Source organism: Coregonus lavaretus, assembly GCF_964263955.1.
Source record: "Coregonus lavaretus genome assembly, chromosome: 12".
NCBI classification, from domain to species: domain Eukaryota; kingdom Metazoa; phylum Chordata; class Actinopteri; order Salmoniformes; family Salmonidae; genus Coregonus; species Coregonus lavaretus.
The window spans coordinates 31,369,922-31,382,922 of NC_139999.1; the positions used below are offsets into that span (position 1 = coordinate 31,369,922).

The 13,001-nt window shown below is 42.3% G+C and overlaps 1 protein-coding gene across 1 annotated transcript; it reads right to left on the bottom strand.

The window, feature by feature from the left end:
- Positions 1 to 223: 223 nt before the first annotated feature.
- LOC311138577 (5'-AMP-activated protein kinase subunit gamma-1-like) lies at positions 224 to 11,864 on the bottom strand. Its single transcript, XM_084173326.1, has 13 exons — positions 11,680 to 11,864; positions 9,437 to 9,488; positions 4,501 to 4,601; positions 4,319 to 4,400; positions 4,156 to 4,214; positions 3,875 to 3,920; positions 3,728 to 3,782; positions 3,448 to 3,574; positions 3,041 to 3,206; positions 2,898 to 2,935; positions 2,279 to 2,425; positions 1,924 to 2,029; positions 224 to 1,740 (listed from the first exon to the last, which is right to left on the bottom strand). Exons 1-13 carry the CDS (start codon positions 11,686 to 11,688, stop codon positions 1,730 to 1,732), a joined length of 999 nt encoding a protein of 332 aa, XP_084029452.1. The 5' UTR covers positions 11,689 to 11,864; the 3' UTR covers positions 224 to 1,729.
- Positions 11,865 to 13,001: the final 1,137 nt, after the last annotated feature.

Here is a 13,001-nt window from a genome sequence, read left to right on the forward strand (position 1 = left end):
GTTTAATGTCTATCCCGATTCATGTTCACATAAATGTGTGGTCAACACAGCAGTCATCCCATTACCGTAAGTTAGTGTTGCATCACATCCTGCTCTTCCCACATCCTCCAGCTGACCTACACCCACAGTTACACATCAACCCTACTGCTCCACCAAGACAAAACACATTCAAAAGTACATATGTAAAACAAACGACAGAAAACTACAGAAAAACAGTACCATGTAAGAGAAACAATATTTATTGCTCATGCATTAAATTACCATTTCAATTCACATTAGTAGAAAAAACTGCATTTACATACTTGTACATCTTATTCATACCTTGAAAATGTACTGAGTCAATGGCCCAAGAAAGTCCCTTTCATACATGGTTTGCCCTCTGAGAATGTAAAAAGGAGAAGGAAATCACTTTTAGTAATGAATGGCTAAAATGGAATCCTATAACAAGGTGATAATGGAATAAAGTCATGACAAAAAAGGGACTGTCCAAAATGTCTACTGCTTCAACGATATACCCCCAACACAATCAGGATGAATATCTCAGAAGCACTCAGAATATCCAATCATAAGACAGGCAATGGTTCACAAGCAAAAGTGACCGAATCCATCATGATCAATCCACACGCTCACACTGCATGTTGTTGAAAACTTTCTAAAGAAATCTTGTTGGGAAATGAGTAAAACTTAAAGGCAAAATAATCTCATCTAGCTCTAGAAGGATTTTGAGGAACAACGCTAAGCAAACCCTAAAAACACAGACTCATGTTACTGCCACAACCATTTCTCCAGTCTTCTGGTCAGAAAATGTGAGTGTCAAGTCAAACAAGGACACACTGAACACAACCATAAAAACACTCCAATTCACATGAGCACTTTACAAACTGAAGAGGAAATAAGAAAACATTCTGAAATGTACGCTATGCCAAATCAGAAACAACACGCAATTACATAAATAGTCGGTGGTTTTGAATCGATATATAAGAAATAAAACTAATGACATCTACAGCAGTTCCATCTCGGACATTCCAGACTTCACCTACTGTAACCAAAACAGCGGAGTTGCTATGGTAGCTTCCAGTACTAATATATATAGTTCCTCTGTGACATACATGACCTTGTGATCCATGATTGGCTAGTTGTGCTTTATAGACTCCAGCCCTATAAGGATGATGGGAAAAGGAATGCTGCTCAGTTAAGAGCCAGGGTGGAAAGTAACAGACTCCTCTCTCCAGTGTCTCTACAGACAAAATGTGAGAGAACGGGTAGGGAATGGATTTGTCTGAGAAGTGGATAATTGATCCCCTTCACATAATTAGACATCATTCCTGTACTGTATAGGTCCACCACCTGCACCGAGAGGAGAGAGACTAGGTTGTGTTGGGCCGCCCAGAGTGAACAATGGACATAAAGCTCCACTCCATTGGCCAAACCTGGTCCTGCTTCTTGTTTGGGTATGTTATGTTGCTTGGGTTTTGGCTTGGTTTAAAGTGTCGCTTGGTACTGTATGTGTCTATATTTCTGAATTGAGAAAGTCAATGGAATTCACATTTTTGTGCAGAGAGAGAACGAGATCCTCGTGTTCAAGACGTACATTTGTACAGGAGGGAATATGTTGACAGATTCCTATCTTTCCCTCTCCCACATCACTCCTCTTTCTTCCTCTCCTCCAGGATCCTCCTCCTCTCTATCCTTCCTCATCTTTTTGGAGGAGTCTCCCTTCATCACTCCCTCAAGCAGTTCCTGAAATACAAACACCAGATGAATCTCTTTAGTTCACCTTGAAAATTATTTAAATCCTTTAAAACGACAAAACAATGAACAGGTAAGACATTGCCTCCCAGGGACTGAGTTGAAACGTAATGACATTCACATTGTTTTCATTTGATTCATCAAGGTCAGTGCATAGAGCAGGTTTGTGTTTACCCTTGTCTCCGTCTCCATTAGTGAGCACCAGTGCCTGGAGGATGTCGGAGAGAGAGACGATCCCCTTCACCACCTCCTGCTCATCAACCACCACCAGCCTGTGCACCTGAGAGAGAGAAGAGAGAAACACAAACCATAGGTTACACAAACTAAAGGCTTTATCAGTTTTTCCACCTTCAAGTAAGGTTATGTTGACTTAGTAATGGCAAGGTTAGATCTCAGCACTGGTGTATATTTTACATTATGATTGTATGTACTACTTGTATTGACATTGACTAACTCCCAAGAAACTGTTTAAACTGTGGACCCAAACAGTAATACAATTTGTATACACAGGCGTCTCCATCTCTCTCACCTCTGCCTCCACCAGTCTGTTGATGATGGACTCCAGCGTATCGTGTGTACTGCAGGTGAGCACTCCCTCAAAATACTGAGAGCGGTGCTGCAGGGCTTTGGTCACAGTCACGTCCAGGTTGTTGTACGTCTTCTCTGCTGCTAGGTTCTGTGTGGGGGACATTATTACTTCTCAATGCTGCTTGTGTTCAGTACTATATTTGGATAGCAGAGATGAAAACACACAAAGACAGACACATACTGTCATCTATGGGTTAATTGAGTCCAGTGCAGTGAGCCCACGTGCTCCCGTTTCCCCAGGCTGATGGTTAATAAACCTGTCAGTCCGCTGGTCGATAACAGCCCACAGGCTCTGTATACTGCTGGCCCACTGGATAAGATACCCATTGATCTAGAACAGGAGAGCCTTACTCTGGTCTGCATTGAATTCCTTGCCTTTATAATATACTCAACGCACAAGGATACAGACAATTCTGGTTACTGTCTCCTACTGTCTTTGTTTCCTCTCTTTGCCCATCTCTCAAACACCCACAATGAGCTAAAACGACAATATTTTCTGCTGACCAGTGACTATACTGTTTAAATATGGCTCATTGGTAGCACAGCTGTCCGGTACTTACAATGACATCAAATTTGGAGTAAATGTCCACCACTCGTCCTGTGTGTGAGAGAGAGACACACGAGCACATGAGTACTACATACCATAGCAGGGTCAGAAATCATATTTAACCCTTCATTCAACAAACTGTCCCCCCTTATTCACCATTGTCATCGACGACAGGCAGGGCAGACACTCTCTGCTCCACAAAGATGCCAAGTGCTGTGTAAAGAGGTGTGTCAGAACGCACCACTGCAATCTTATGGAATGTTCCGATGCCCAGCTCCTCTAGAGTCTGGCCTAAGAAAGCAGGTTTCGGCATCTCCGATATCTGGGAATAATAACACACAAGGTTCCACTAATGTAAGTGGCTTGAAAAATCACACAGAAATTAAACACAGTATTTTACCTAACTCCAGAATCAATAAACATTGGGGTGTGGATTTCATTAACAAGGCCTACAGTCCTAGAACTGCTTGTCTTGCCTTCTTTACTGCTGAGAATGAGACATTGAGATGTCAAGGAACAGCGGGTGATAAAACGTGGTGAAAGAGATCACAAAAGAGACTCACAAAGAGCTTGAGGAACTTGAGGATCCTCTTGTGAGTGAGGATGTAGAGAGTGTTCCCTGTCAGAGGGTCGATCACAGGCAGTCTGTGGATCTTATTCTTCAGCAGAGACGACACTGCATCATACAGACTGAAACAGGGAGGGAGAAAGGGGAAATTAAAAACACCTTTGTGGCAGTATCAGGGCCCATTCAGACAACCAATGCCAGTCAGTAACCGAATTGAGCTCAGGCTGCTTGGACCAACTGTTCAGAGACAACCCTCACCATGGCAGTAGACCTACCTTTCATTCGGGGATATGCTGACTAGGGGCTTGAAGGAGTCTTGAAGGTAGACTTCTATGGTGAAGGAGAACAGAATAGGCACTAGTTAGCCTTCTGCCAGTAGATGATTAGTCACTTATTATTAAACACTTAATGAATGCTCTTACCTCTCCACGTCTCTATCTTGTGCTCCTCCAGCTCATATATCTGCACCTGAAACATTAAAACAGGTGAAAATGCTGACTAACAGAGCAAGGGTAGTGAGAGGCATGAAGGTCAACTGTTCATTAGATAGGATATAAGTGCTGCAAATCACTTGTCGCACCTTTCCAACCTCCACCACCACTGATATGATTAAAATGTGAAATTGAGATAGGGTATGCTATAAACAAGCAAATGTAGAAACTGTGGAAGACAAGGGAAGGCTGAAAGCTAGGACAGGCCTTACCAAAGGAGACTTGTAGTAGCGATGGAGGATGTTGATGAAGTCTGTGATGGTAAGCATACCTGCAGTGAGAGATCAGCAGGAGAACAGAGTCAACTCTACTCATTGTGCATTTTGAAATCTCCCAAAAGCCCAGGCAACAGAAGTTGATGGACTGTCTTCTTACCTACAAAACACTGCTTCTTACAGTCCCAGAGTGGTGCTGCTCTCACCCCATTGGACACCAGAGCGAAAAATGCCTTCTTTACCTACGGAGAGATTAACACAGTTATACACATAAACACAAAGCAGCATCTTGGGTCTAGATTCATTTGACAGGAAAGAGTTAAAAGCTGGATGTGGTCTTGCCTGCAGTGAAGTATCGAACACCACCAACTTGGAGCTGGTAGGGACCAGGTCATAGCACCGATGAGACTTCATAAACCGGGTGTAGACATTATATTCAGAGTCTGTGGAGAATGAGGAGGAGGGGGAAACAGGTTCAATTTACTGTCCATTCATTATATGCATTTACAATTTTATATATACAGTGGGGAGAACAAGCATGTAGAGGTCTGTAATTTTTATCATAGGTACACTTCAACTGTGAGAGACGGAATCTAAAACAAAAATCCAGAAAATCACATTGTATGATTTTTAAGTAATTAATTTGCATTTTATTGCATGACATAAGTATTTGATCAGCAATTATTAGAAAATGGAAGAAGTTCAAGATGACGGTCAATCACCCTCGGTCTGGGGCTCCACGCAAGATCTCACCTCGTGGGGCATCAATGATCATGAGGAAGGTGAGGGATCAGCCCACAACTACAAGGCAGGACCTGGTCAATGACCTGAAGAGAGCTGGGACCACAGTCTCAAAGGAAACCATTAGTAACATACTACGCCGTCATGGATTAAAATCCTGCAGCGCACGCAAGGTCCCCCTGCTCAAGCCAGCGCATGTCCAGGCCCGTCTGAAGTTTGCCAATGACCATCTGGATGATCCAGAGGAGGAATGGGAGAAGGTCATGTGGTCTGATGAGACAAAAATATAGCTTTTTGGTCTAAACTCCACTCGCCGTGTTTGGAGGAAGAAGAAGGATGAGTACAACCCCAAGAACACCATCCCAACCGTGAAGCATGGAGGTGGAAACATCATTCTTTGGGGATGCTTTTCTGCAAAGGGGACAGGACGACTGCACCGTATTGAGGGGAGGATGGATGGGGCCATGTATCGCGAGATCTTGGCCAATAACCTCCTTCCCTCAGTAAGAGCATTGAAGATGGGTCTTTGCTGGGTCTTCCAGCATGACAACGACACGAAACACACAGCCAGGGCAACTAAGCAGTGGCTCCGTAAGAAGCATCTCAAGGTCCTGGAGTGGCCTAGCCAGTCTCCAGACCTGAACCCAATAGAAAATCTTTGGAGGGAGCTGAAAGTCCATATTGCCCAGCGACAGCCCCGAAACCTGAAGGATCTGGAGAAGGTCTGTATGGAGGAGTGGGCCAAAATCCCTGCTGCTTTGTGTGCAAACCTGGTCAAGACCTACAGGAAACGTATGATCTCTGTAATTGCAAACAAAGGTTTCTGTACCAAATATTAAGTTCTGCTTTTCTGATGTATCAAATACTTATGTCATGCAATAAAATGCAAATTAATTACTTAAAAATCATACAATGTGATTTTCTGGATTTTTGTTTTAGATTCCATCTCTCACAGTTGAAGTGTACCTATGATAAAAATTACAGACCTCTACATGCTTTGTAAGTAGGAAAACCTGCAAAATCGGCAGTGTATCAAATACTTGTTCTCCCCACTGTATATAAAATAAAAATCTAAAAATAAATAAATAAATAAATGAATCCATCCAAAACCACTCATTCCTATGAGTGTTGAATAACTAATATATGAGAATTTTTTTGGTGAACATAGGTTTCATTTTGCCGTTATAATAAAATTGGAAGCAACATCAAAATAGTTGTGGAGATCTGTTGCAGCTAAGTCAACTACAAAACACACAATGCAATGCTCTCTCTCTCTGGTCAAGCTGGCTAGCTAACATAGCTACACACAATAATACCAAAGTCAATATCAGCATGTGAAGTAGCTAGCTAGCTGTAAAATCACAGAAACAAACTGCACTATCCAGTACATATTACCTCAACTACCTCAACTAGCCGGTGCCCCCGCACATTGACTCTGCAACGGTACCCCCCTGTATATATAGCCTCCCTACTGTCACTTTATTTTACTGTATATATAGCCTCCCTACTGTCACTTTATTTTACTTCTGCTCTTTTTTTCTCAACACTTTTTTGTTGTTGTTTTATTCTTACTTTTTTTGTTTAAAATAAATGCACTGTTGGTTAAGGGCTGTAAGTAAGCATTTCACTGCAATGTCTGCACCTGTTGTATTCGGCGCATGTGACCAATAAAATTTGATTTGATTTGATTTGATCAACTAGCCCATGTCCACTAACTTTTTTTAGATAGATTTTCTAGCCCATTGATTTTGTTGTAATGTTTGAGTCACTCAAATATCACATGAACACACGAGACATGGCAAAACGTGTAGAATTGCAAGAAATTAGCTTTAAAATGGCAGAATCTCTCCACCAAGAAGAGGGGTGTGAAGAGTCTGTCATGAACAGTGCTTGTGCCCATAGAAATAGACGCAGTGCGTGGGGCACAGGATGTTCCCCAATGCTGGAAGGGGGACCCAAGTGAAAATGATTTTGGATCCCCTGGTCTAGATTGCTATGGCAATGACCCTTTCTCACAGAAACACAGTGCGAGGAGGACTAGTCTGGGTACCAGTCTTTTTAACTTACATTCCACTCCTATCATTTGCAACTGGCATTTAGGCAATTTCAACGTTCAATATGCTGCCGGATTTACGGTGCAGTTGCTGATTGGTAGTTGGAAACAATATTTCCATGACAACTTTATGGAACATGGGGTGCACACAAATGTGGCGCAATATAGAATTTGAATTTTAAGAACAACAATAAACAATACTGTTGACCTACTGCAGTCAATCTCTTGTCAGAAGGCAAATAGTCTGGGTAGCCATTTGATTAGATGTTCAGGAGTCTTATGGCTTGGGGGTAGAAGCTGTTTTGAAGCTTCTTGGACCTAGACTTGGCGCTCCGGTACCGCTTGCCGTGCGGTAGCAGAGAGAACAGTCTATGACTATGGTGGCTGGAGTCTTTGACAATTTTTAGGGCCTTCCTCTGACAACGCCTGAGCATAAGGCAAAAGATTATGTGGTCTGATGAGACAAATTTAACTCTTTGGCCTGAATGCAAAGCGCTAAGTCTGGAGAAAACCAGGCACAGCTCATCACCCATCTAACACCATCCCTACTGTGAAGCATGGTGGTGGCAGCATCATGCTTTGGGGGGGCTTTTCAGCAGCAGGGACTGGGAGACTGGTAAGGATAGCGCGAACAATGATTGGAGCCAAATACAGGTAAATCCTTGATGAGAACCTGCTTCAGAGTGCAAACGACCTTAGACTGAAGCGAAGATTTACGTTCCAATAGGACAATTATCCCAAGCATTAAGCCAAAGCAACGCTGGAATAGCTTCAGAACAAGAATGTGAAAGACCTTGAGTGGCCCAGCCAAAGCCCCTACTTGAATCCTATTGAAAATCTGTGAAGATAACTGTTCACCGCCGCTCCGCATCTAATTTAAGAGCTTGAGAAAATCTGCAAGGAAGAACAGGAGAAAATCCCCAAATCCAGATATGCAAAGCTGACACAGACATACCCAAGACGACTCAAAGCTATAATCGCCGCCAAAGGTGCTTCTACAAAGTACTGACTCAGGGGTATAAATACTTATGTAAATTAGATATCTGTATTTCATTTTCAATACATTCGCAAAAATGTCTAAAAACATGTTTTCACTTTGTCATTATGGGGTATGTGTGTAGATTGGTGAGAAACAAAATCTATTTAATACATTTTTAATTCAGGCTGTAACACAAAATGTGGAATAAGTCAAGGGGTGTGAATCGTTTCTGAAGGAACTGTATGGGCTAGCATACGAACAGTGGATTAATAGCTCTGCCTATTAACTTCTAATTTTACACATCTTGGTCTTCACTGTTCCCTTCTTGTGCAATTCATGCATCACTGCTGGCATGTCCACTGGCCTCTCTCTCTCTTCCATCCTTTCGGTATTCCTCTCATAGCTCTTGAACCAGTAGCCAAGCCCAATGTGTGTCCCAGAAGTAGCAATATAGTTTGGTCCCTTATTTTGAGCAATAAAAAAATATACATGTATAGTCGAGGAAAGTAGCACCTTGCTCTTGCTTGCTGCATATAAAATAGATTACAGTGTTCACAATGAACTGGCAGGGAAGTTTGAATGGTGAGAGCTTTTCTGGTGTTATGTGATCACATTGGCTGGTGGTAGAAATGCAATAAACGGGAATCCTCTGTTCTCCCCGCGCCTAATGTTTATGTTTACAATTAAATGACCAATGTTAGAATGTTTCCAATCAAATGTATGAATTAAGTTAGAACATTTTCCTATCAGTCTAATTTGCATAAACATTGTGATTGGATGATAGCTGTGAGGGTTATCAAATCAGGATCAAATCTTTGGACCTTCATCGAAATTATTAATGATAGAATGTTAATATTTGAAAACTGCCGAACGCCCAGTCTCTTTGGCAAATGACAGGACTGGCAAGGAGTGGAATGTAATAGCTGAACAGAGAAGGCAATCAGGCTAGAGGACGAGTAGTCTTGAAAACCTGACCCTAGACGTAGTTCCTCTATGCCAAAAGAGTCCATAATTGAAACCAGACCATAGCCACTGTGTTGCCTAGGGTCGAGTTTTCAAGACGAGAGGACGAGCTGGGAGGAGGAAAAACGCATTGCGCGATGAACCTTGAAGGAAAAATGAGCTGAATAATTTGTTTCACTGTTTAGTTGTCAGCTAAATATATACTTTGTCATGATGATAGACAGATGGATGTGTGTTCTAGACAAGCATGCCCATACCATCTTTTGGCTGATTTGGCGATCTGGAGTGCAGGTAATTGTTTTAAAAGCGTTATGAAATGTGATAGTTTGTTATCCCCCCCATCTCCATTGACGAGAACCTTATGATGACATAGCACGTCACGTTTCATTTCTAAGTTGGATTATCCATTTAACAATTTCTCCCCATCATGCATAGCCATCATGCATAGCCTAGCTATTTATGCTTCCATTGCTGTCCTAATAGACAGCAATGAAAGGATAAATAGCTATGCTATCCATTAACAGTAAAATAAGGTTCTTTACCTTCTAGAAGTGGCTCCTTTTTACAATCCACATCATCAACAGAAAGTGGAATCTGAAAGAGAGTCAGAGTATAGGTTCATTGATTCATTTCAACTACACTGAACAAAAATATAAAAGCAACATGTAGTGTCAGTCCCATGTTTCATGAGCTGAAATAAAAGATCCCAGAAATGTTCCATACGCACAAAAGGCTTATTTCTTTCAAATTTGGTGCACACATTTATTTACATCCCTGTTAGTGAGCCAAAATAATCCATCCACCTGACAGGTGTGGCATATCAAGAAGCTGATTAAACAGCATCATTACACAGGTGCACCTTGTGTTGGGGGCAACAAAAGGCCATTACAATGTGCAGTTTTGTCACAACACAATGCCACAGATGTCTCAAGTTTTGACGGAGCGTGCAATTGGCATTCTGACTGCAGGAATGTCCACCAGAGCAGTTGCCAGATAATTTAATGTTAATTTCTCTACCATAAGCCACCTCCAACGTCATTTTAGAGAATATGGCAGTACGTCCAACCAGCCTCACAACCCCAGACCACGTGTAACCATGCCAGCCCAGGACCTCCACATTCGGCTTCTTCACCTGCGGGATCGTCTGAGACCAGCCACCCGGACAGCTGATGAAACTGTGTGTTTGCACAACCAAATAATTTCTGCACAGTTGTCCTCACCAGGGTCTTGACCTGACTGCAGTTCAGTTGTTAAATGCTCACCTTCGATGCAACTGACACACTGGAGAAGTGTGCTCTTCACAGATGAATCCCGGTTTCAACTGTACCGAGCAGATGGCAAACAGCGTGTATGGTGTTGTGTGTGCGAGCGGTTTGCTGATGTCAACGTTGTAAACAGAGTCCCCCATGGTGGCGGTGGGGTTATGGTATGCACATGCATAAGCTACAGACAATGAACACAATTGCATTTTATCGCTGGCAATTTAAATGCACAGAGATAACGTGATGAGATCCTGAGGCCCACTGTCGTGCCATTCATCCGCCGCCATCATCTCATGTTTCAGCATGATAATGCACAGCCCCATGTCGCAAGGATCTGTACACAATTCCAGGAAGCTGAAAATAGCCCAGTTCTTCCATGGCCTGCATACTAACCAGACATGTCACCCATTGAGCATGTTTGGGATGTATGACAGCGTGTACCATTTCTCGCCAATATCCAGGAATTTAGCACAGCCATTGAAGAGGACTGGGACAACATTCCACAGGCCACAATCAACAGCCTGAACAACTATGTTAAGGTGAAGTGTCTCGCTGCATGAGGCAAATGGTGGTCACACTAGATACTGACTGGTTTTCTGATCCACGCCCCTACCTTTTGTATGGGTATGTGTGACCAACAGATGCATATCCATATTCCCAGTCATGTTTAATCCATAGATTAGGGCCTAATGAATTTATTTCAATTGACAGATTTCCTTATATGAACTGTAACTCAGTAAAATCTTTGAAATTGTTGCATGTTGCGTTTATATTTTTGCTCAGTGTAGTTGCTGCAAAATGCCAAGGAAATTAAATCACTTATGTTTCCTCAACAAGAACCCAGAGTTTTTTATATCACCATCCATGTGTTAGTCTTGGCTAATCATCACCTGCGTTGTATCAGGAATAAAAACTAGCGAACATACTGCTGTTTGAAAGTGGTTCAATCATGTTTGTTTGCTCTTCCTAACCCAATATATAACAAACACGTGGGAGTCATTGCCTAACTGTCCTTGTCGCATTTAGATATAAGAACCTTTGGACAGAAAGGTAACGTTGGCCAACAACCGGCTTAGCTGGATCACACTAGCTAGGATAACGTTACTAGACAGTTCAGTTCCTGCTGTCAATGTAACGTTAGCTAACACGATAGCTACCCAACGTTAGCTAACACGATAGCTACCCAACGTTAGCTAACCTAGCGAGGTAGAATAAGACTAAACTTCTGAACCTATCTGACATGAATTATGATAACTAGGACTTGACAATCTCAATAGCCAACGATGGCCACCAATTTGGTATGTAAAGTAGCCATGATGTAAATTAGTTAGCGCTAGAAAGCGAACGTTACTGACTGAAATGTGACAACACAACAAGGACGCAACTAATTAACGTTAGCTAGCCACTACTAACTAGCTTGGTTCGCTGGCTAGTTACGAAACACAACAGATAACGAAGTTGTTCTTGCTAGCTAGCTAGCTAATATGTCAGCTTGAACGTTGCTCGCAGTGTAAGCTACTTACACAGTCCATATTCCATTCACTGTCTCGTCCTTGCTTGATCCTGTAAGATAGCGAAGTAAACCACCAAATGTTCTTCTCACGACGGACTTCTTCCCGAGGTATGTTTGTGAAACTTTAGCTGGACTAATAGCCTGAACTGAACGACGAGAAAGATGCCTTGGAATGATTGGCACTCCCCCGGAAGCGCGAGAGACTGCGATTGCCCCCACTAACAGTACTTCCTTCTGATTGCGCATGACCGTGAAGAAAGCGTGAGAAGGGGTAATAGGGTTAGCCTGGGTACCGGTCCATTTAGCTAACATTCCATTCCTTGCCACTCCTTGTCATCCTTGCCACTCCTTGTCATTGACAATGAGACTGGCCTTTTGGCAATCTTCAAATTATGAACATTCTACCATTAATGAGCTCGAGGAGAACAGTGGATTTGATCCTGATTAGATAACCCTCACAGCTATCATCCAATCCCCCATGTTTTTAAATAAATATTTTTATTTTTTAAAACATTTTTAGTCATTTAGCAAACTCTCTTATCCAGAGCGACTTACAATTAGTGAGTGCATACATTTTTCATATATACATACACATATATACACACATACATACATACAGTGAGGGAAAAAAGTATTTGATCCCCTGCTGATTTTGTACGTTTGCCCACTGACAAAACATGATCAGTCTATAATTTTAATGGTAGGTTTATTTGAACAGTGAGAGACAGAATAACAACAACAAAATCCAGAAAAACACATGTCAAAAATGTTATAAATTGATTTGCATTTTAATGAGGGAAATAAGTATTTGACCCCTCTGCAAAACATGACTTAGTACTTGGTGGCAAAACCCTTGTTGGCAATCACAGAGGTCAGACGTTTCTTGTAGTTGGCCACCAGGTTTTCACACATCTCAGGAGGGATTTTGTTCCACTCCTCTTTGCAGATCTTCTCCAAATCATTAAGGTTTCGAGGCTGACGTTTGGCAACTCGAACCTTCAGCTCCCTCCACAGATTTTCTATGGGATTAAGGTCTGGAGACTGGCTAGGCCACTCCAGGACTTTAATGTGCTTCTTCTTGAGCCACTCCTTTGTTGCCTTGGCCGTGTGTTTTGGGTCATTGTCATGCTGGAATACCCATCCACAACCCATTTTCAATGCCCTGGCTGAGGGAAGGAGGTTCTCACCCAAGATTTGACGGTACATGGCCCCCGTCCATCGTCCCTTTGATGCGGTGAAGTTGTCCTGTCCCCTTAGCAGAAAAACACCCCCAAAGCATAATGTTTCCACCTCCATGTTTGACGGTGGGGATGGTGTTTACATTTACATTTA

Bases quoted from the DNA above. Each gene is read 5' to 3' on its own strand.
- LOC311138577 (XM_084173326.1), bottom strand. The intron at 4,215-4,318 runs GTAAGAAGACAG...CTCTCACTGCAG, and splicing joins TAAGAAGCAGTGTTTTGTAG to GTATGCTTACCATCACAGAC. The intron at 2,030-2,278 runs GTGAGAGAGATG...TCTCTCTCTCAG, and splicing joins ACAGACTGGTGGAGGCAGAG to GTGCACAGGCTGGTGGTGGT.